This window comes from Pezoporus wallicus, unplaced genomic scaffold, assembly GCF_028554395.1.
Source record: "Pezoporus wallicus isolate ANWC-B61680 ecotype Strahan unplaced genomic scaffold, APGP_CSIRO_Pwel_v1 contig_6464, whole genome shotgun sequence".
In the NCBI taxonomy this organism is placed as follows: Eukaryota; Metazoa; Chordata; class Aves; order Psittaciformes; family Psittacidae; genus Pezoporus; species Pezoporus wallicus.
This window is the reverse complement of record NW_026642130.1, coordinates 1,300,590-1,326,150: the sequence shown is the minus strand read 5'-3', so window position 1 is coordinate 1,326,150 and position 25,561 is coordinate 1,300,590. Positions and strand designations below refer to the sequence as shown.

General features: G+C 39.6%; 1 protein-coding gene across 4 annotated transcripts in view; it reads right to left on the bottom strand.

The window, feature by feature from the left end:
• Positions 1-25,561, bottom strand: part of MSRA (methionine sulfoxide reductase A) — a 277,903-nt gene that overhangs the window by 248,789 nt on the left and 3,553 nt on the right. Inside the window, exon 1 of one of the 4 annotated variants that reach the window (XM_057427502.1) lies at positions 5,899-6,613. The exons of 2 other annotated variants lie outside the window; for them this stretch is intronic. Coding sequence is in view for 1 of the 2 variants with exons in the window: in XM_057427501.1 (XP_057283484.1) it covers positions 5,228-5,261 (34 nt within the window). In the remaining variant the exon portion in view is untranslated. Of the gene's footprint in view, positions 1-5,227; positions 5,876-5,898; positions 6,614-25,561 lie in introns of those variants that run through there. One more of the 4 variants, XM_057427501.1, reaches the window with a different exon arrangement.

Genomic DNA, 25,561 nt, shown 5'->3' with positions numbered 1-25,561 from the left:
AGACAACACAATACAGGGCAGATTTGTGCAGGACGGTGTAATTATCTATGTATGAAGACTATATGCAAGCAAATAATAACAACATCCAATTCTGCCTCCCAAACTGCAGATACCTGACATTATCTAGAACACCAATGCAGAGTGAAAGGCAACCCATGCATGTGAAAGCAGCAAGCCTTAAAATAACAGTTACTAGTAAAGAAGAAGTCCTCTTTCTCCTTGGAAATCCTTCCTGCCTTCTCATCTATGAAGATTAGAAAGAAGTGCTTTCCTAATCAGCAACGAATGAGCAATTCACAGTGTGTTTCCCCACTCCCTAGCATGACCTCTTTTTCCCATAACTCTGTTCAAGTGATAACCACAAGTGGTGGTGGTAATGGGTGCATCTGGTTGTCACGGCTGCATCTTATTCAAAGTGGGTTCAAGGGAGACAGATAATAACCAAAGGATAAACTGAGCAACGTGCACCACCACCCCAACCAAAATCCTGGTCACGGTCTGACTCAAGTTTAAAAAAAACCTTAACTTCTGTAGACAGCACGCAAATGTGACTGAGTTTAAATTATCTCACTTCACAAACAGTGGCCAGCCGTTGAGCTCTGCTGCATGGCAGTGGGCTACACGCCAGAATCTCCCCTTGAGCAGGGACACTTCTCAAGGTTACTCCTTGAGGTTAGGGAGATTTCTTGCTGCAACAGATTCTCAGTAAGTGAGAACAGCATGCTAAACTTTGAAATCTTAGCGAAGTGATATAAAGGATTGATTGCACATATAAAATCCTTTAGACATAAACAATTGACCACGTCTGAGACTAAGTCTGGATCCAGCCACACCTGGACTCTGAGGAGTTTAGAAAGCAAGAGGCTCCTTTCAGAACCTCAAGGCTCAACAGGAGGGTCTCCTTGATGATTTTGTCTGATCCCTTCATCTTAACTCTTCATGTGAAATAGGTAGTGACAGGATACCTTAGTAACCCTGTGTCCCTTACTGAGAAAAGTCCTTTTTTCAAAAAGGGATTTGTTCAGTGTTCAATCCCTAAGAAATAGGGAAGAATGAAGACATAGCAGAATAAGTTAAAGCAACTAAAATCAGTCATCTTAGAACTTAAAATTTCAGAGATTAGAGAAGACAGGTTCGAGAGAGAAAGAAAAAAGACCTTTGAACAAGTGTTAAGATTTGTTTTAAGATCCCAAAATGTAAGACTAAGAGGACATGTTGCAAGGGATCCTGATCCTGTACTCACAAGATCTCTTGTCATTACATTATTTGTAGGGCCCTCGCCCTTTGCATTACACAATCTGACTTTGCAGATCAAATACTTAATGGAAAAAGAATCTCTACAAAATGTCTTTAGTCTTCATCAGTAAAGTGATAAAAAAGAAAGTAATTCCAAATACCTGATACCTTTTCAGATGCCTCCACCTGGCTTCAGCTGTACCTGCAGAAGACTGCAGTTTTTTATATACCCTATGTCATGCCTGCCAGTTCCATGAAGGCATCTCAAGCAGCCTAGAATGTCTAAAGCAGCACTATATACTGCTGTTAGGCACCTCAACTCCCCAGATATTCCCACAGATTGTATCCCGTTTCCCTAAACAAATGTTTTCCTATCCACTACTATCAGGAGAAGCATGAAGACTGCATCAATGTAAACCTCTGGTGAGCTGCTGGTTTTTGAAAAAGAAATTCATAGACTTTCTTCAAACTATTTAGCACAGAATATCTTCTCATACAGATTTGGGAAAACTATATGGTGTGTGAAAAAATAGAAACAAAATCAAATTAATCCATTTCAAAATACTTAGGAAAACAGAAAACATAGGAAGTGTCACCAAGTACCTTCAAGGGTATCTTTTACCTTCACAGGAAAAAATACAGAAGAGAAGGGAGTTACATTTTTATTAGGAGGTAGCAAATACAAAAGTCACTCTCCAGTTTAAAACACTATAAAAGATTCAAGTGTCTTTGTCTTCACCATGTTTAAAACCGAAACAGACCCAGAAAGTTGACCTTCATTATACTAAGACAACAAAACAAAGCTAGCCTTGTTCTGCTCAGTCTCGTCCAACTTGCTTACAAAAAAATAGACGATTTAACAAATGTAAAGAAAGGCCAATAAAGGGAATTTCGTACAAGACCTATAATTCATCTCCTTGTAATGAAAATAACACTCAAAATAGGCCCACATTTCAATCCTGGTATCTCCATGACCTAGATGAGAAAATGCACAGTGGCCAACCGATTTTTCTACCCACAGTAAGTGGCATCTTTGTGACCCTAAGAGGACAGGAAACACCCAAGACAAGGTGAAGACCACAAGAGCTTTTAACTACATTAGGGAAGGTTCCCCGTCTGCTTCAGGGAAGATACAAATATTTTAAAATTGCATAGAATCAGCCAAATATGGAAAAACTGCTATAGTGACTCAGAGAAACAGATTATACTAGGTGTAACTTGCTAATAACAAAGCTACTAGAAAAATACAAATGTCCATAACTATCAAGAGGAGGAGCTTCTATCATTTCTACAGTATTTTCCACAAGATCATCAAGAGTCAGTCACGCCCTAAACAGCATGGATTATTCCTTATCTATAAAATAAATGGGAACACAGAAGATAATACAGTTATCTTAAGACAATTTAAAACTATCACAAATTAGTATTTTCATCTTCTTATCACTTGTCCTATTTTCTTAACTTTGACATTGAATATAGCAAATACTGCATTGTAGTGGAGCACAAGCCTGTACAAGTAAACAATGCTATTTTTTGTTTTAAAACTCTCTTCTTTTTTACATTACCTTATTAAGTATTTAACTGATCTTCCTCAAACTTAGACAATTAAATGTCAGCTGTCTCAGTCTAAGCTCGCTGCCCTGGGTTACCTTTAAGGTCAATAAAGAGAGTGATTCACAGGACCAGCAGGACAGTCATCTAAACCACCTTCTAAAATCGTTTATTCTTCCACAATAATTACAATAGTTACTTAAATCATTTAGATGCTGTATTAACAGTTACACTGGACAAAATGTTATCAATTTTGCTCAAAATTTCTATTGCACAGATTAAGACTGTAACCTATAGACCCAGCTGGAATAAAGGAGTGGAATTCCACCAAAATCAATCCCACTATGCCAATTTGTGGTATTGGAAGTATAACCAGGACATGTACACATAATACTAGATAAACGATTTTAAGTAAAATGAAGAAGTCTACATCTGTTTTCATGAACAAGTGGAAAAGTAATTTATGCTAAACTATGAGAAGGTATAGATGATAAGAGGGAAACACTACTGTATTAACATTTATATTATTATCCTACAGCCATATTTAGGAGAAATGCATAGTCACACTGACAACTGCACATATCCTCCTTGTCCAATAAACATACTGGTTCATAGTAAGCGCTCGCTCAAATTTTGTTCAAAACTGCGTAAAAAATGGTTTACAAGTATCAATATAAAAAGCAAAAACTAAGCCTTTACGGTCTCATTTTGATCCTAATCTACTTTGATACTAGTAAGAAAAGAAGAATAAACCTTGGTTTATATATTATTAGTACATACAAGTGAGATCAGATATAGGCCTACTACAGCACCAGACACAATGCTCCTACATGAAATAATATTATGCCTCTGTACTTCAATTAGAAAAATCAAGTTAAACCCTAATGTCTAATCCTCACCTCCACATCACAGTATGACACTTTAATAAACTGCACAATCCAATCCAAAATATATATATAGATTCATCAAGAATTAAACACAAATTGTTTGTTTATGAAGTTACTAAACTTATCCAATAAAGACCATAAATGAACGATGATAATGAATAATCTGATTAAAGTATCCAGAAAACTCCAGATTATTATACAGTTTGTAAAAAAATATATAAATATCATAAACCATGTCAAATTACACTCACAAATTACATTAGCATGCAATTCAATCAACATTCTGGAACCAACCATTTAAACCCTGCAATCCCAATTTTGATTTTAACTTGCCAACTTGGGGTATTTTCCACAAATAAGCACTTAGGTGGACTTGTAAAAGTGAAGGGTTTAGCAGAAAGAAAAAATACTTTGTTTATTATGTAGGCCAAAAGAAATCTGCAGTGGCAGATATCTCATTTAGGAAACCAACATGTACTGCCTAGAAATGCCAAAGATAAATAATATTTTCAAAATTGTAGTAGCTGCTTTCAAAATACCTTCAGTGTGAATATATGTCCAAATATTTGTAATATTTCTATTTGTAAAATGCACTGCAAGGACCCACATGTTGAACATGTTTAAAACCTGAGAAATCATTTATGAAGTTACCTGGAGTACTCTGGAGAGAAAAATGGTTATTTTAATATTCAGAGATTATTTTCACTTAGAGACACCACGATAAATGTTTTCTATTGTTTTCTGACTCTTAATAAGGATACCCATTAAAAATTTGTTTTGAAATGTTGTGATTAAATAAAATAGCACACGCTTTGAGACTATTTCCAAGAAATAAAGGAAATTAATTTCATAATATGCACACAGAGAGACAAACTTACTACACAGCTGTGATTGCAAACTTATCCCCATCACATCTCCCTGTTTTCCCGATCACATCACATGTTAATATCTGTGCAGGAATGAACAACATACTAGCTAACCACACAGAAAGCAAAACTGAACTCCTCCGAACACTTCCTTTCCACCGAGTACCAATTTGCAGTCTATTGCGGAATCACTATTTGAGAATGTAGCTGTTGAATATATTTTCTAATGATTTTGAAAGATAGGGTTGCTGTTTTTATAATAACATGATGGAGGCATTTTCTTCAAAAATCACTAACAAACCATATTAAAAGGTTTCAGTGCCTCGAATGGTAATCACAACAGCATCTTACCCACTATTTAACTCCAGTATCTATCAAAAGGTTCACTAATGCAGTAAAAATATGACATATCTTGCTATGAAACCAATTTAATGTAATATTAAGTAACCCAAGTTCTTTTCCATAATCAAAAAGAACAGTTATTTCTAGTAGTCTAGTAATCAAAATGCCATGATGTACAGTTAAAATACAAACACATTCCTGTCAAAATGCTTTTCATTACTTCCTTATTTTTTTCCCCTTTCTTTCAGCATATAAGAATTAGGGAAATGTACTTCTGCAGCATGTCAGAAATTGCACATCTTAAAGGCTGAACAATCTATTCCTTAAGGATAGTATAATACTTACTATAAGTGAAGACGATCCATAAAAATCTATGCATTACAGTTACTCTCTGATATAATGATGCTGACTGTCACATCAGAAGTATAATCCAACCACATCCAGGCCTAATAGGTAGCATGCTAGTATTTGTACCTATGAAATCAGGAATAAGGTATCTGTCTCACTGAAAATCCAGGCACCCTTGGAGAAAACAAACAGTGGATTTTTAGGTCCTTAATTTTATTGAAATCATAAGACATCCACGCCTCAGTCGTCACATATTTTGGTTTAATCCACGTATGAGAAAAGAGCAGATTTTTTCACAATTTACAGCAAACAGGTACTGTAACTATAAATTGAAGTTTCTGTATCCAGTGTCATCAGTTCAAATCCAGCTCTGTCATCTTCAAACATTCCTCACTTGGCAGAAGTCAATATTTTTCTATCTCTTATTTCCTCTAAATGTAGAAAATTCATCAATTTCACACCCTCTCTAGTAAGATGCACTGGAAGAAATATTTTAGAGCAGCAGCAAAGCAACCATGCTCTCCTTTCTTTTTGTGCCCTTCAGGCGTAGTCTGGGTGTCTTCGGCTTGCCCTGCTGGTCTTCAGTGTTGTCACTAATAGCTGGGAGATGGAGCAAGGACAGTGTGAAGCAGCACAAATAAATATTGTTGCTTTAAGAACATACTTACTTTTGTATTAAGATGCCACAACTTTCTACTCTCACTTCACTGCTGGCTCAGACGAGATCTTTAAGGAGGTTCCATTAAAAGTTCACATCTGTAGCATATATAAGAGAAATGCTGAAATTCCCATTCTGAACATATTCCGAAAGAGGTCAGATTTGGTTTTCAAGCATGTTCATGTCGATGAAAACTTTTTTTTTCATGCAAAAAATGAAAATTATCCCTTTTATTTAGGCATTCCCCCTGTAATCTTCCAAGTTACTCGGCTCTCTTACAGTTTACTCAGCATATAAAAAAAAAAAAAATTATAAAAATCAAATCTCGTATTTCCCATATGTATAAACTGACATTGTGGAGGCTTCATTAAAGAAGTCTTTTTATTTCTCTTACCACTGGCAACTGAACGTCATTTAATGTACCACCACTTTCAAACAGCCCAAGAGACTTAAAAAGCTATCTAAGTTTGAAAACCAAAAAGTTCTGAGTTTTTCTGTACCCCAGGATGGTTTTCTTTCCTGAAGCTCAAGCCGAGAAAGCAGACAAAAGAAGCTGATTTGACTGAGCCGTGCCAAGTCTTGCCTTTTTTTCTTTCCTCCGCTCTCTCGCTCGCTCGCTCTCTCACTCTCTCGCTCCCAGCATGGCAACCTTCCCGAGCAGTCTTGGCGGAGCTCCAGCCTGTGCCAGTCTGTCTGAGTTCTTGTTTTCCAAAAGATGCTCTTTGCGAATCAATTAATATATTTAAAAACAGGAAACTGTGGGTCAGTAACCAAATCTTGGCACCAACAACCGCTTCTTCTGCCAAATCGGCTTATAGATTTCATGGTTTCCTACCTTTTACAATGGATATAACATTTTTGCTCACTGATCGTGGAGCACTGGAAGCCATTCACTGTTCACAGTGATAAGAAATCTGTTCTCTAAAAATGTCCGCATGCGACACATGAACAACCTGCAGTAAATCAAGACTCTTTTGAAGGCGGGCGTATGTGTAATTTTAATAAGCACCAAATACTCCTTAAAATAATATGTTTTATTCTCTCCTCACGAGAATCATGGGAAGATGCCAGGAGCGGGAGACGTCTAGATCTGAATTAAGATCACATTCAAAAGTAATGCACATTTTAACTTTCTAAACTCCAGCTTGAAAACTACTACTGCCTATCGATTCTAGCATTACTAAAAATCAACTGAAAATTCAGAATAAATCTGATTGCAGCTAATACACAAAAAATCCTTAGCAATCTCCACACACCCGTAGATGCCAGTGATGTCATCTGCTAATTCAAAAGCACAAGTTCTGGTTGTGGCTTTCATAGGAGTAATGGCTCAGCATTAACAGCTAACTTGGTGGAAAAATTTTGGGTATATTTTAAGACTTTAAGGATAGAAAATTACATTTGGAACTTTATTCAAGATATTCCAAATGACGAGAATTCACGGGAGAATTACAGGAATAAACTTTCTTTAATCTTCAAGCTATTTGCCAAGGCAAAATGCCAACTTTTTAAAACATATGCATTACATTAATGACCAAAATTGATTATCCAGAAAAAAACCACCAAAACTTCCCTATATGTCTATGGATACTACCATTTTCTTGATGAGAGACACCATATAGAGTCCCAGATATTTCAGGGATAAGTTGCTATTTGGGACTTACTGATTAGATCTTCCCTATGGTTTGATTCAGGGATATAGTTTACGAGGCTAAAAACGGGAAAAATATTCTTCCTCAGTCTAACACAGGAGCATGCTTTGTTTCTCAGGCTCGGAAAGCCCTGGAGTTTTAAAACTGTTTCTTTAAAATTCACATTTCTCAAAGGTCTTTGGAGAGCAGAATAAAGTCCAATGAGAGGGCTAGGTGAGAATGTCTGCCAGTTGTAAACCATTTAATTTATATCTGTCTTGTCCATCAGGTGCATGTCTGTGATACACCAAGTATGGCAATGCAGTTGGTAAATCATAGAATCATGGAATGGTTTGGGTTGGAAGGGACCTTAAAAGTCATCTAGCTCCAAGCTGTTAGCACACGCAAGGACACCTTCCATTAGATCAGCCTACTCAAAGCCCCGTCCAACCTGGCTTGGAACACTGCCAGGATGGGGCAGCCACAGCTTCTCAGGGCAACCTGTGCCAGGGCCTCAGCACCCTCACAGGAAAGAACTTCTTCCTAAGGTCTCATCTCAATCTCCACTCTGCTAGTTTACAGTCATTCCCCCTTGTCCTGTCCCTACAGACCCTTGTAAAAAGCTTCTCTCCAGCTTGTCGGCCCCCTTAAAGTACAGAAGGCTGCTCTATGATCTCCCTAAAGCCTTCTCCAAGCTCAACAATAAATTTATCAAGAAATTCTGTTTCACTTGCTCTTCCCACCCATTTCTTCGGCCTATAAAGCAAGTTTTCTAGGCTTCACTCCAGGTCTACACCTCCATGGAACATAATGGGCGCTTACACACACAGAGCACCCTGAGATACATTATATAGAATCACAGAATAGTTAGAGTTGGAAAGGACCTTAAGATCATCTAGTTCCAACCCCCCTGCCATAGGCACGGACACCTCACACTAAACCATGCCACCCAAGGCTCTGTCCAACCTGGCCTTGAACACCTCCAGGGATGGAGCATTTACAACTTCCTTGGGCAATCCATTCCAGTGCCTCATCACCCTTACAGTAAAGAAATTCTTCCTTATATCCAATCTAAATTTCCCCTGTTTAAGTTTTAACCCATTACCCCTTGTCCTATCACTACAGTCCCTAATGAAGAGTCCCTCCCCAGCATCCTTATAAGCCCCCATTATATCTCCAATATCTCCATTTCAGATCTGAAACCAGCACGCTACACCTATTCAATCAAGAAAAAATTGCCAGCAGCCTTCAAATACTGAAAATGTGGTACTTAATAGGAGAATAGTAATTGTTCTAAGTAAGTACCATGAGCAGAACAAGAACTCAAACAAGTTAAACCAAAACAATAAAGATCTAGCTTAAGCCTTAAGCAAAAACTTTATGAAGGTAACAACTGCTGCATTCTGTGAGAGATTGTAATCTTAACTATTGGGGACTTTTTTAAAAAATAGGTTAATTAACTGACCTTCAGCCAGGTGGATAAATTAGACATTCTCCCAAGGCTTCCTTTGTCTTGTTTCCAGCGACTGTAAAGTCCTATCCATGTTTTCCCCAGTAGCCTCCCAACTCCAGAAGAAACATCATTAACTTTAAAATCACATTTTTGCCTCAAAATATTGCACATCATATCATTTCAATTAGCACCTAGCATCATTATGACAGGACAACTTGGAAAAAAATACACCATGTGTAATTTTTCTATTTCTTTCCTTTGTGCACTTGACAGAAAACTCTTAATGTGTCAGTTTGCCTTTACAGAAAGACCATCAGGCATCGACATGGGAACAAAAAGATTTCATAGAAATTACTGTCAGGGAATTACCTCTGGAAGGCTACCCTACTTCAGCTGTCACTATTAGAAACTCATCTTTTAATTAGTTTTCCTTCAAAAACTGTATGTACTAACAACAGAGTATTTCAGCTATATTAAAATACGTATATGTAATTCCAACAGAAATAAACAATTTTAACTATTTCTACATTACTCTAACTGAAAGTATGGCAGAATATACAAATACTTTCCCTAGTAGCCAAATGCTTTCCTGAAGAGCCTTGATAATAATATGAAGAGCCTTATTTTATCTCTCAATATCCCCTGCTCCAAATACAGTGGATCTCATTGCAGAAAATACTACATCCTTCCTGTCTTAAATCATGTTTTTCAAATAAGTAGTTTGCTGTAGCTCTCTTAATTCCCTCTCTCTTCTCTTACATACTCTGTAATTACAGTTCTGCCCCACTCCACTGAAATGCTTACACTGCCCTCAGTGACACTTCCCAAGATGCATCTCCCTCCAGTTTGAGCTGCCAGAATGCAACCAATATCTCCTTCACCACATAAATAAATTTCCAGCCCAGATTAATCTAGCACCCCACTTAATCCACTAGCCTCCAAATAGGAAGAAAATACAAAATTTTCTTCACACCTTGTATTTCAGATTTTTTTATGTTCTCTGTCTGGTTTTCACCTTCCCCACTAGCTTCTTCAATTTGTTTTTCTCCAAGTTTTCATCTGGGTCTCCCACTGTTCTGATGTCAGTCATTTCCTCTTTCCTTCTTGCATTAAGATATCTTGCTCTCCAAGTATTCTTCTATTTCTAGTCCACATCTAACCATCTTTGTTGTTGACAGGTTTACCATTACAGAACAACATGTAGGTCTGTCATTCAACTCTATCTACAACCCCATGCTCACAGAAAAATCTACAAATTTATTCTTTTGGAATATCTACATATCACTGTGATCTTTCTGCTATGAATTAGGGAAAAAAATAATATTTATCTGTGCATTGGTCATCTCTCAGTTCCGATTCTTTTTCCAACTTTTAAATATTTCACCTTAATGCCCCTACAATTTGTGCATATAAAATTCTCCCTGCAATAGCCTCCTGATGCCTTCTTATTCTGCCATTTCTCAAAATCCCTTTATTCATATATTTCTCCATCTAACTCAAATACACCTATGTCTTGCAAAAGTAGTATACAGGGATACCTGTCCTAGTATACCTTCCAAATGAGCATGACTTCTACCTTACAAGTGGAAAACATAGGAATAGAAGAAGCTATTCATTCCCTTAAGTTATTATATTTGGAACCTAACACAGAAGTCACTGAGAAGATTGGCTCTCCTTCCATATAATCAAAGCTTATTTTCTTCACTTGCAGGGAAGGCAAATCTATCAGGCAAGTTTCATGAGAAGAATTATCATGAGAGAATGATGAACAAAATGCAAAAACACTTTCAGGTCTGCCCTGTCCATTGCAGGGGGGGGAACCAGATGGTAGTTAAGGTCGTTTTCAACCTAAATCATTCTATGATCTCTTGGTTTTCTCATGAAAAACAGTAAATGCATGTCTGAATACAGATAATATAAGCTACAAATATTAACAAGTATTTGTACACATTGAGAGACCTTTACCCATTTGAAAACTCATCAAGACACTTTAAACCCAAGTAGTCACTTTTAAAACTTTAATGTTAGGTATACCTCTCATTTCCCTTTTCATCTTCCTTGACAGAACATTTGTTACGGATCAGTGAAAGCTGTGTAACACTTCATCCTGACCACCTGATAGGAGAATATTGCTCAAAAGCAGCATGTGCATGATATTCCCCAAAACATTATACTTTTAAGAATAAAAACATTCTTGAAGTGGCATGTTTGTCATGTCAGGGATAACTCTATTAACCTTTCTGCTACTGCACTCCTGTTATCATTTCATGGCATTCCCATTAGAAAAAAAAGTGAAGCCAATTCCTCCAGAGGTGTTTCAGGAGGCTAATTTTCGAGCCAGATACTTTGTTGATATATTATTAAAGTACATTATGTGACAGAAAAAAGGCTACTATTACCTGGACTGTTCTTATGGAGAATCTGATGACGAAAATCAATTGCCTAATGACCCTCCACTTTTCCAATTTTCATTTCTTATTAAATAGTCAAACACTGGTGAAGCTCTAAGAACCCATAAGTGAGTGAATGTAGCTATGACATAGAGACCAGTATAAAAGGAGAATGAATACTGAGAGAAATAAGGGGGGAAGGAGAGGGGAGGAATATTGCAGCCACACAGAAGCAGCAAAAAGAAGGCAGCAACAGCTGTAAGTGCTGATTCCAGGATTCAACCACAAAAATGGAAAAAACATATGAGAAAACAAGAATAAAGGCCTATAAATGTATGAACATTCTGGACCTGAATGAAAGACTAGATCTGCAAGAACAACATCCAGCTCTGGGGTGCCCAACATAAGAAGGACAAAGAGCTACTGAAGTGAGTCAAGAGGAAGCCACAAAGATGCTCCAAGGGCTGGAGCACCTCTACTATGGAGACAGGCTGAGAGAGCTGCGCTTGTTCAGTTTGGAGAAGAGAAGGCTCCAAGGAGAACTTAGAGCAGCTTCCAGTGCCTAAAGGGGCTGACAATAAAGCTGGAGAGGGGCTTTTGACAAGGGCCTGTAGGGACAGGACAAGGGGGAATGGCTTTAACCTGGCAGAGGGGAGACTGGGATGAGATCTCAGGCAGAAGTTGTTCCCTGTGAGGGTGGTGAGGACCTGGCACAGGTTGCCCTGAGAAGCTGTGGCTGCCCCATCTCTGGCAGTGTTCAAGGCCAGGTTGGACGGGGCTTGGAGCAACCTGGTCTGGTCAAAGGTGTCCCTGTCCGTGTGACCTCCCACATGCACCTCAGGTCCCCCAGACTTCCAGGGCTATTGGTCAGTAGACCAATGAAATATCCCTATCAGGGACTGCCTACAACAGCTTGTTTTGCATAGCTGTACATGTACTCAATTAACTTTGTTCCAGGACAGACTGCCTTTTCCTTGGCGGCTGACCACTCACCACCATCATTTATCATTTTGACAACATAATGTGTGCATGACTGTGGCCTTTTCTGTGGGATGCTGCAGTAGTCAGGTGAGCTGTAGAAAAGGATTAGTACCAGGAACGGATTTTTCCAGCAGAATCCAGCTGAAAATCAAAGCAGCAAATAGCCTGGACTATGCCGCAATGCAGTGGGTTTAGGGCTGGCACACCATCACGCTATTGAGTGGAGATCTCCAGCTTTGCAAGTCCAAAAAATTGCAAGTCCAAACTCTATGGGAAGCTGTCAACAACTTCTTAAATATTCCACTGTGGGAATATACTTCAACTACTCATCATCTGCTGTATTACACCCCAATTTGAAATTGCAAAATATATGGGTCAATCTTCACTAAACGTATTCTTCTCCATTTTTTTGAGGACCAGCTGGTTTTCTGAGTATATCAAATAGGATTTGCATTGATGGATTAAAATGTTTTCCCATTTTCTACATCCAGTACCACCCGGAACACTTTAGATACATACATTATATATAAGTGCCGCATGGAAGTTTAAACATCATTTGTACACTTAACTGCTTATAATTTCCTTCGAGATCTCTGGAGAAAAACACATATTTAAAAAAAACAAAATGTTAGGAACCCAGCTTCACAGGCATTTCTGACTGTCATTTAGGAAAGCAATTACAATGTGGAACATGAAAAATATATGCATAGCACTTTAGGTAGAAACAGTTACTCATAATGGAATCTGCTTCCAGTTAAGTTGGATAGAGTGAAAATAGAGTTGAAGTAGACAGAAACTCTCGATATCTTCACGGATTATGAAAAAGAAGGTTCTGAAACAGTCAAATAACTAAGCAAGAGTATTGATCCAAAATATGGTCAGGCTACCCACTCATGTGTGAGGAAACATTATTTTGTACTAAACAAGGGCTTTATTGTAAAATTCAGGTACAAGGCACTTTATTTTGTGTTCAATATTCTCTTAACCAGTTAAGTTTTAACAAATTAAATATTTTAAATGGTTCTATAGAGATTAATACCTCAGAAAACCTCATCTGCATCCAGTCATCAGCCCAGAGAGTGCAATTTTTTATTCATTTTCCACATTCATTATACTTAACAATATTTTTACAACAGTAGTACCCAGGAATGTCTGCACACAGATATCCACACATCCATCAAGGATAGGTATTTTATGATCTTCTTTTCTGTCTTATTTAAAAAGCTTGTTTTAATTGTTGTAAATTAAATCAAACAGTGAGTAAGTCTTAACTGGTGTGTGAAATGCTCAACACAAGGATGACTTCTTAATGAGGACTTAGGGGGAAATTTAGTCATTTAAATGCAAGAGGGTAAGCCTGAAAGTCTGCACTTTTGCATCACCAAAGACTGGAGAGACACCTAAGGCCTGCTGATGAGTACTTTGTGACCACAGGTCCCATCCTCTGGACCTGTGTCAACAGCCCAAGCACAGCCACACCAGACTTGTACACTCTACAAAAGGATGGCTGCATCAAACCGTTGACTGGGAAGAGTTCCTGATCCATGCTAGCTCCTGAACCATGTGTAGGAATTTCAGAGAAACGCATTGGTTGACCAGAGCAAAGGCAGACCCAGGATCTGTCTTAACAGTTTAACAGGGATGATCTGAGTTATAGAGCTATATCTGCAGAACTGGGGCCCTGATACAGTTCAATGTACTGGCACAGAAACAGCCTGCAATGCCCATTTGGGTTTCCAGCGTTAGAGTCTGAATCCAGCTTGTCCTGAGTGGGATGGCTCCAGTAAAAGAGAACATTTCAGGTAGTTTAAAAAGCAATTTGATGACTAAGAATGACACAAGGGACCAAATTAAATCAAATGGCAAGAAATTTCAGCAACTTGGTAAGAAAAACACATAAATCCACTCAACTGTAAAATACAAGGTATAAGGTCCTACCACAAATCCCTGCACTGCTTAATGCAGTGTTTTAAATAGGAATCTTGTCCAGCTGCCAACAACATCAGAAGACACTTTTTGGAAGCATAATGCTCCACTTCTAAAGAAGTGAACATGGCAAACAGACAGTCTGTTGGACCTAGTGCTTAATTTCAAAAGTTGTAGCTGTGATCAAGAGGAATTATACCAAAACCGCTAAATTTATGACTGATGGGAGAAATGGTAAAAAACAGGAGGAGAGTCAGAATAAACTAAAATCACTCAGAAAAAAAAAAAAAGGATCATTAGATAAATTCTGAAATCAGTATCTTGAGAATCAACTGTAAACATTCTCTAGATCATCTGATATTTTTCTTTCTCATGTAAAGACATACTAGCCCATTCTGCTTAAGAATTGACGCTCTACATTTGGTTTGCCTACTGATTTTTTCTCTTTCTTGTTCCCTTTCTAAATAGTAGTTTGAAAATTGTCACTCAAATGCTACTAAAATTAGGCATTATAACTTTGTGAGCAGTTTTTTATTAGTTGTCTGCGTGCAACCTCTTTAAGATGAGATTTAATTTCTGCTCCCCATCGCACATCAACCTCAGTGAGTGCAAAAGTAGATTCACATATCCCTATTTAGGGAAGAAGAAGAATCCTTAAGGAAGAACATAAACAAAAGCAAGACAACAATATAAATAGCCCCCATGGACCCTATGTATTCTAATGCTATCTGTGGTGCAGTTACTTTGCTTTTGATACTCCTAGAAAAAATCTTACTGCAGTTTGCTAAAACATATTGGGAAATCATCCACTGATTCCATGACATAGTGTTTTGTCCTTCTTTTTTAAATGTAAGCTCAACATTTGAAAGTAGCAGATGATTACAGACCACTAAAACCCAGGAAGACCCAGTAGACCAGCTGTCAATCCACTGATTTCATAAACCAGTGATCTCCCAAAGTCCTGGAGTATCCTATGATCCTAGGATCTGAGCCTGTAAATAGTAAAAAATGTCAGGAACAGGAAGGGAATGTCAGAAACAGGAAGACCTCCATAAAAGCATGAACATCACCCAGAACATGCCTCAGTGAGAGAAGACAGAACAACACCGCCATTAACAACCTATCCATGCTTTCCTTTTGAGAACAAGGGTGCAATACCAATACATTTCTCCTACGCAATGGCCAGAGATGGCCACAGTTTGTGGAAAATATCTAGCATCCCACAACGGTAGTGGAGTGTTCTCCGATTCTATAGCTGTAGTCCAGGATGTGGCATGTTTTCACTGCAAACCTTCAGGCTTTCTAAGAGCACATCCATTGTCTAATTAGAACAAGCATCCCTTGCACTACACATCTATTTTCTCATTGGGTTCCTACCAGAAGTTACCAGCCAGTATCTCAGGCACTAAACCTCTACCCACAAATATAGCATGCATCCTCAAGATGAGAGCTTTCCGCCTTATATTGAGGGACACCATAAAAATTGATTCCCACTAGAGTTATGCTTCTCATTCCTGAATTTTGGGCAGTCCTCAAAATACCTTTGGAAGCTCCTGGAAAGTTAAATTCTTTAAAAAACAAGCCCAAACTACAGTTAAAAAAAAACACAGATTACTCAACAGAAAATAAGATCCTGTCTTCAAAACTAAGACCAAAATAATCTCTTCACTCAGGTGGATGAAATACTATTAACTCCAATTCTGCATATCTGCAACAGGAATTAAGTATGAGCAATACAAAAGAAACAGCAATAAACATCGCAGGTTTTTATCTTATTTGAACTAAGGACTTATTTCATAGAATCATAGAATAGTTAGGGTTGGAAAGGACCTTAAGATCATCCAGTTCCAACCCCCCTGCCATGGGCATGGACACCTCCCACTAAACCATGCCACCCAAGGCTCTGTCCAACCTGGCCTTGCACACCTCCAGGGATGGAGCACTCACAACCTCCCTGGGCAACCCATTCCAGTGCCTCACCACCCTCACAGAAAAGAACTTCTTCCTTATATCCAATCTAAACTTCCCTTGTTCAAGTTTTAACCCGTTACCCCTTGTCCTATCACTACAGTCCCTAAAGAAGAGTCCCTCCTGAGCATCCTTATAGGCCCCCTTCAGATACTGGGAGGTTGCTATGAGGTCTCCACACAGCCTTCTCTGCTCCAGGCTGAACAGCCCCAACTTTCTCAGCCTATCTTCATACAGGAGGTGCTCCAGTCCCCTGATCATCCTCATGGACCTCCTCTGGACTTGTTCCAACACTTCCATGTCCTTTTTATGCACACAATACTCCAGGTGAGGTCTCACAAGAGCAGAGTAGAGGGGCAGGAACACCTCCTTCGACCTGCTGGTCACGCTCCTTTTGATGTAGCCCAGGATACCGTTGGCTTTCTGGGCTGTGAGTGCACACTGAAGCTGGCTCATGTTCATTTTCTCATCCACCAACACCCCCAAGTCCTCCTCTGCAGCGCTGCTCTGAATCTCTTCTCTGCCCAACCTGTAGCTGTGCCTGGGATTGCTCCCACCCAGGTGTAGGACCTTGCGCTTGGCATGGTTAAACTTCATAAGGTTGGCATCAGCCCACCTCACAAGCGTGTCAAGGTCCCTCTGGATGGCATTCCTTCCCTCCAGAATTATCAACCGAACCACACAGCTTGGTGTCATCAGCAAACTTGCTGAGGGTGCACTCAATCCCACTGTCCCTGTCACCAACAAAGGTGTTGAACAAGACCAGTCCCAACACCGACCCCAGAGGGACATCACTCGTTACTGGTCTCCAGCTGGACACGGAGCCATTGACCACAACTCTTTACATAGAATCACAGAATCACAGAATCATAGAATAGTTAGGGTTGGAAAGGACCTTAAGATCATCTAGTTCCAACCCCCCTGCCATGGGCAGGGACACCTCACGCTAAATCATATCACCCAAGGCCTTGTCCAACCTGGTCTTGAACACTGCATGCGGCCATCCAGCCAGTTCTTTATCCACCGAGTGGTCCATCTATTAAATTGATGTCTCTCCAATTTAGAGATAAATTTATATGTATTATTTTAATTGTACTAGAAACTGAAATGCAGTCTTTGTATATATCGTAAAAATTTGTGAGTAACAAAATAAGAGCAATATACAAATGTATCCATTCAACTGAAGTTCTACACGTAATAAATAAAATAATAGCATGTGAATAACATGATGCCTATCACACCACAAATTATAAGCCAAATAATTCAATGGTCACAAAGTAAAAGTAAGTTTAATAAAAACTACATAGAGCTGAAGTGAAGGCAATGTCTCTGCTGTAATTTGAAGGTATAAATTTGACAGGAAGACGTTTATTAAGCCACAGAAGCTTTTAAGCCAAAAAAAGCACAAAGTAAATACTACACATCAAAGAAACATGAAAGGACTAAGACACAGAGGTTAACAGCTGAAGCATTCAAATCACCTTAAATCTGCCTTATGGTAACCTCATGTAAGGTATATCCTGCACTTACCTTCATTCAAATAAACTGAAGTATGAGGAGTTTCAATATTGTACTTCCTGAGTGTTCTCAATGACCTAAAGATGCTGCTGAATCCTGGTTTTGCTGTTTTAGGCAACCGCCTGATCACTTCAGTGGGAACCAAAAGAAGACTGGGACAGGCGTGTTGATGATTTAACCAACATAAACAGTTATATAACTGAAATACAAGTCAATTGGTCGCTGGACACTCTCCTTACAGCCAGTGGAAGAAAGAGACATCTGGGGTGCACTATTCACCTAGTTTGTATGTCTTTTGATGTTCACCATGTGATGAATTAAACATGCAAGTGCCTGGTTTACCTATAAAGGTGTAACTCTGTATATTGCTGAACCCCTACATATAGCAGCAATTCAAAAACACATGCAGTGCCTTTCAGTGCTCTCTCCCAGCTTTGCACCTGGGACAATATGAAGTCAGAACAAGGGTTTTTTCCCCCCATACTCTCCTGTCTGTTGTGGAAATAGAAGGAGCAATAGGCAATACAATCTCATGTCTCTACCTGTGAGATACATTCACCAAATGAGCGTTACAGAGGCAGATGCGCGATCCAGGGCACAACCTGATGTACTACCCAGTATTCCAGCAATGTCTACTTGGATATAAATAGCTGCAACAGCCCATCATTTAAAATCAACTTACTCTTCCCCAAACATAGAATCACAGGATCACAGAATCAGAGAATGATTAGGGTTGGAAAGGACCTTAAGATCATCCAGTTCCAACCCCCTGCCATGGGCAGGGACACCTCGTGTTAAATCATGTCACACAAGACTCCATCCAACCTGGCCTTGAACACTGCCAGGGATGGAGCATTCACAACTTCCCTGGGCAACCCATTCCAGTGCCTCACCACCCGCACAATAAAGAACTTCTTCCTTATATCTAATATAAACTTCCCCTGCTTAAGATTACCCCTTGTCCTATCGCTACAGTCCCTAACAAAGAGTCACATGCTCTGTGCTTGTGTGGTTATGATGAAGTCAGCCACATGCCACACTGAAAAATACTTGTTCATTCAAGTTACACAGGCACAACTGAAGACATAGCTGACACCATGAATTTTAGCATCCAAGCACAAAAGTCTTTCAAGTAGTAGCATGGACACCAAGTAAAGAGAGTGAGATTTTTCTCTCAACCTTCTTATTTTCTGAGTCAAAATCACATTACCTAACTGTGTAGGATAAACGAACACAATTAGCCAAAGAAGTCAAATGTATCCTAGGACTCAAGCAAAATAATGTAAAATATGCCCTAGTGAAAAAATAACCTGTGTAAATATAACCCTTGTGTTTAATTCTCCTGACAGGTTTATTTAACAACACAAATTTGGCAAATTCAGACATTACATCTCTTTTCATAATAGCAGCAACAAGAAGCTACTGAATGCAGCGTGCCACACCGCTACCTTCTACTAGAAATAATTATCCTCTTTTACTACACAACTTTGAATAATTCCTTAGAGCAGCATCCACACATAATCTTCTGAACATAGAACCTCTGGATTCATTTTTCATTTCAGAGAGGGAAATTACAGTATCAGGAAGAGGAGCCTCCTTCAAGCCTTATTTGCATTCAAGAGGCTGCCAGTTGGGTAAAGTTTCTCCCCGTTTCAGTAGTTCTGTTTCCCAGCAACCCGCACTGTTGCCAGGAGAAATCCCGGGGAGAGTATCCTCCGCACCCTCCCCGCCGTGGTCCTGGGGGTACCGCTTTGTGCAACGCTGCTTCATGCCAGCGCACACATTCAACTGTGAGCGGCATGCTAAGTAGCCTGCCAGGAACACCAGGGACTCCAACAAGAGATTTTCCGGGTTTTTTTGGAGAGGGCTTGGCGATGAATGATGAAGTCCTTTCTATTGCAGTGTAGTTAGAGGTGATAAGGAAGTGCAAAGGTTTTATATTGGGGTGGTGTTACCTTGGAAGCACCCTTTGACAGCTGGATGTACAGCTCTGTTAACGTATTTCCCATACACTTTTAATCTATCAAGCATTGTGTGTGCATACTAACTTCCTTTTTGTTGTTGTTTTCCAGCTGCCAAGAGCTAAAAAGCACATGCAAATGACAAAAAAATCCACTTAGATTGACTTAACCTTTGCTTCTCCTTGCAAGATCTTCCGAAATGTAAATGCAATGTGTGGTTAAAAAATAATTCCTGTTTTTCCAATGACAGTACAATATTTACAGTTGTACACTTGGCTTGAAAACGAGCTGCTTAGTGTTTCGATATAAATACCTGACAAGGTGCAAAAAAAAAAGAAAAAAGGAGAAAGACAAAAAGCCACAGTATTACAGACAGGATAAGCAAGCAAATTAATCTCACACCTACCTGTAAAAATGTTGTAACCACAAATTTCAGTTGTCTTTCAGATAATAAAGTTACTTGAGGGTGAGGTGCTTCTACAAAGAAACATACTCCGCTTTAAACTCTTTCTGATTTGAATCTCAGCATATAATTCTAAGAAATCTGGAGAGGGACTTTTTACAAGGGCATATAGTGACAGGACAATGGGGAATGACTTTAAATTGACAAGCAAGATTCAGGTTAGCTATGAGGAAGAAGTTTTTCCCTGTGAGGGTGGTGAGACCCTGGCACAGGTTGCCCAGAGAAGCTGTGGCTGCCCCATCCCTGGCAGTGTTCAAGGCCAGGTTGGATGGGGCTTGGAGCAACCTTGTCTAGTGGAAAGTGTCCCTGCCCATGGCAGGGGGTTGGAACTTCATAAGCTTTAAGGTCACTTCCAACCCAAACCATTCTGTGATTCTATGATCTTTATTTTGCAATTCCATTCTATTGCAAAGTTTTGTGCCTTGCACTACTCACCAAACTGTCAAAATATCAGGGAAAATCTCTTTAAATCTTCTCACCCTAACACTGCATATATATTTAGGCAAAAAAATAAGCACAAGGTACCAGATTTTTTTCCCTAATGCTGCACAGTACAAAGAGGTTACCAACCCATGGAGATTTCCATGCCATACTGATTCACAGCTCTCATGGGATGGGCTGTCCCATGCAGCAACTCTCCATTTTACCATTCACCCTTGGTAAGAAAGTACTTGTGGTTTCAGTCAATGCTCACAGTTTGGTGATATCCACTACACTTTGTTGTATCATTACAAGTCAGCATAATTTAAACTGTCATGACAATACAGATTCACTGACTGTTGAATTATTTGAATTACTGGACGATCACATGCCCACAGGGATCAAATTCCACTGGGAAGCCTTTGCACCAGGCCACAAAGACACATAGTTAAAGTCTTGGTCGGAAGTCCTTTCCATGCACCCGTGGCAGCATATGCAGCCTAGCCATCTTCTCCAAGCCGCAGAGGATGAAACAAATTAAAGTATCAGACCACAGACCACTAGTGCAATTCCAGTAATTTCTGTTCAGTGTTTTAGGGATGGTAAAAAAGATTAGCATGAAGAGCTAAATTCCATTAAAACAAGTACAGAAGTGAAACAATTTAAAGGGTTATTTCTGCTTCTGAATGTTGTGTTTGGAAACTATTAAGACTAAAAGATGTCCAACTAAATGCAACATTAGAAATCAAATGAACATGTCCTAACGGGGTATATGATACCTAAAATAATTTCATTTTAAAATGTCTTGTGAAATTATCTCCATGTAAGAATAAAAGTTATACATTTCTTCATGCAGTCATTCAGGGTGGAATCCAATCTGTCTATACCCTGTAAAAAGCAAGTACTACCTCAGTAGGCAGGGGACAGAACAGGAAGAGTAAAGCAGTTCCCATAAAACAGCTGGTTATGTTCTGCATAAATGTAATGTCAAGAAGGGTGTCTCTGAAGGAAAAGCAAGTGATCCCTGTTGTAAAACTTCCGTAAATCCTCTATAAACTCTAGAAAAAAAATGGCATACCTCTCCTCAGCCTGGGGAAAACTGAAACACATTTCACAAGTATATTCTAACCACTTGGAGTATCCTGTGAGACAGAAATCATGTCCCCCTCTGCCATGGGTCAGACTGTTACATGAGCAGAAATTTGTGAAAGTGGCGTGGCCAGAAAGAAAGCAGAACTGAGGATCTGGCTCCAGCCTCCTGCAGTCACTTGAAGAAATACCATCATCCCAGGTAAGCTTTGGCTGGTTATTTTAACATATTTGTGTAGGATGTCATTTCAGTCTCCCAAAAGAGGAAGATTGTCAAGATCCTGAGGGTATTCTGTAACTGCCAGAGTACCCTAGAAAAGATGGACACTGCTGCTACCACCACAGCTACAGCTAAGAGGATGTGCAGAGTCATGACACAGCTGACACAGCTGAAGCTGGAAGGGGCCTCTGGAGATAAGCCAGTCCAGCTCCCCAGCTCAGAGCCAGGTCAGTTACAGCAGATTGCTCAGGACCATGTCCTTTCAGGTCATGACCGCCTGCAAGGATGGAGAAGTAACAACTTGTCTGAGGTACTGCTTAACCTCAGAGATGAAAAACCTCAGAGAAGAAAAGCTTTCTTGTTATGTTGAAATAGAATTTCCTACATCCCAGTTGTGCCTATTGCTCCTTGTCCATCCAGGGGGCACCAGTGAGAAGAGTATGTGTCCACCTCCCTTACTCCCTCCCACCAGTTAATACACATTGGTAAGAGCCCCTGATCACCATATCCCAGCTTATATCAATTTAGGCAGAGACACCCTTTCACTCAGAGATCACCTATTTGTTTTAACAATACCAAGGCAAATAAACACCAAGGTTGACGGATTTCTGTGAAGTCACTGGAAATCGCTGGTTTGTGCTACAAAGGGTTCTGCTTGTAGAAGTCAGTTAAATGGGCATAAAAAAATGCTGTGAGCTAAAAACAATATAAATATTATTAACCTTCACTTACTCTTTTCATAATCAAGTTGGATTTATCTGATCTCCAACAAATTTCAAAACCTGGGAATTGGAGTTTTTTGTGCTGTTTTCTTTGGTTGCAGTAGAAATTATTTCAAATGATTTCTTTATATAATGGTTCAATACGATGTCATGCTTTAAAGTAAAACCACATAATTTATTGCTTCTACATTTCCAGTATAACCCTAGTTTTCAGAATTAATTTTAGTTACCTTACTGTTAAAACATGGCTGCTTTTTATGAGGATGTGAGGATGTATTGCTTACCATATTTAACTGACTATTTTATGATAGTGGTAGCAACACTAGTCAAGGACCCCTAATAATATAAAAGGAATGTTTTGTCCCAGTGAGTAGTATGAGGAAATCCCATCTCAGCTCTGTTGCTAGCAGAGGTACTTAGGTTGTAACATACACATCCGTAGTGGGTCGACTTTTTTAAGGCAGTAAAGGTACAGCTCATGGGTAGACAGTCTCACAATCGTTTAAACCTATTAAACCTCTTAGCTGTATATTTATAGATTAATAGGGCAATAATTATAAATGTGGAGGAGGTCACGGTGAACTTTAGCCTGACCTTCTGTATATAAAAGAGCACAGTATTTCCATGAATTAATTCTTGCTTGAATCAGATCATGCTCTTTAAAGAAAACACTGATTAAAAACGTCATTTGACAGAGGATGCTCAGCAAAATTTCAGAAATTGTTCTAATGTTTCATAACTCGCACAATTAAAAAGGTGCGTATTTTGAATCACTTTGCTATGTTTCAACTTCCAACCATTGCAGCTTGGTACAGTTTTCTTCATGAAGACAAAAAACATGGTACTATGTCTTTTCTAGGTTTTATGAAACATTTAGACCATAATTAAATTGCCAGTTCGCCTGTTTTCTGAAAAAGAAGTTTTCAACCAGATGTAAACCAAGCAAAGTGAATTTTTATTGTCGGCAGAAGTCAGGTTTTCCAAACACTTACTAATTTTTGTTTCTTTTCCTTAAATTGTCATGAATTACTTAAGGTTTTCCTTAAGTTTTGGGTATCAAAAATAGACGCTGGATTTTACAAGTCATAGTGTCAACTGCAGTCTTGTTCCCTCTTGATATCTTCCTATTTGTGTACCAACAGATAACGAACTTTTAGGGTTAAAGTGTTGCACTAAGAGCTCTGTGTTTAAGTGCACACCTAAGAACGTTTCAAATCATTGGCACAGTGTCTCACTGCAACCAGTCTTTCATCAGCAATAACCTTACGATAAAACAAAAAAAGGGTTATATAGACAAGGTCAAGTCACACATAATCCCATGGTCAGCATGTTACAAAGGAACAGAAATGCACTTTAGCTCTTCATAGTATTAGATTAAAATGCAACTTTCAAGTTGAAGTTGTCACTCAGCTGGTTTTCTCTCAACTGTTATTTCCTCTCCTCGACTCCAGCAAAGGAGAGAGCAGTCTGACCTGGTCTCTGTACTCATAAGGTTTGTGAATGGCAATCAAGAACCCTCAACATGAGAGGTTCCCCAGCAAACAATGTATCCCACTGAGGGGCAGAACAGAGTCATGCCTATCTTGCACCCAGAAAGCATCAGGAACTTGGAGCGTAATGACCACGATGCTATGCAGGTGCAACACAATAAACACAATGTGCAGGAGGCTCAAAGAGAGCCCAGAAGTGCCACTCATGAAAATCCTCAGCTGCTGAAAACACCTTCCAGGACGCAATGCCCTGACCCAGACATGACTAACACCTGCGGTACTTCAGCATCCTCCCTCCAGAGTTAACTCCTAAGAGTGGTCTCAGGCTGTGTAGAGAGCCTGGCGCTCCTCTGCAGGGACTGCAGCAGTGGCAGCAGCCTCACCTTTGACAGCTGTGCTCTAGCAGATCCAGTTGCTGCAGCACAAGGGAAGGAGCTGCAGGAAGAAGTCAATCCATTACATCACATCAGGGAGCAGCAGGAGATCAACAGGATCTTCAAAGATACTGCACAGACAAGAAGCTAAATGCTCTGTAGCTCTTCACCTAGAAAACAGAGGCCCTCAACACCACTGAAGATGAACAGGATGGACATCTCAAGGTCACTGGATCAGGATCAGTGCTAGTAACCACTTAAAAGAGAGGTCTGGCAAATGTTTTCCTCAAGTGTCTGCACACTGAGGCAGAGTTTAGTTCACAAATAAGTCTCAAGTGTCCAAGAGTGGCCATAAACCTATGATGTGACAAGAATCAGAGACCTGGCACAACACACACAACCTAACCAGTGCCATCAATGGGAACAGGGTATTCAGGAAAGGTTTACACAGAATAATAGAATGGGGAGCTGCACTCTACTGAAACAAACTCCCTGAAGGCACAGAGCTGCAAGTGTGAAACTGAAGTCACTTCTGCTGAGAGTCTCTGAGTCAAGATCAGAGGGAAAACACTGGAGATGTTGTGGAGGAGGTAAGTGGATGAGGCTTTCCACAACCAGCTGGCAGAAGTCTCTGGACTGCAGGCTCTGGCCCCTGGGAGATTTCAGTTCCCAGAAATCTGCTGGGAGGGTAACACCAAATTGTGTAAGCAAGTCAGGAAGCTACACTAGTGACAATTTCATATTTAAAGTGCCAGAGGTTGGTTGCTGACTGGCTGTTCAGAAGCAGGGAAGAAACTGTGACACTGCAGCAGTAGATTACAGAGAGCTGTAGCAGCCAAAAGACAATGGAGTTCAGGACCCAAAGGAAGGCTGCAAAGGTAAAGAGCAGATTAAGCATTCTGGACTTCCACAGCTCAGGCTCTGGTTTATCTAGGGAATTGCTATGTAGAAGCCCCTTAGAGGCTGTCAAAGGGAGAAAGTGCTCTTCAGGGTGGTCTGAACTTTCCCAAAAACTTTCTGAGAGAGCTAAGTAACAAATTATCAAACAGAAAGACTGGGAACTTTGC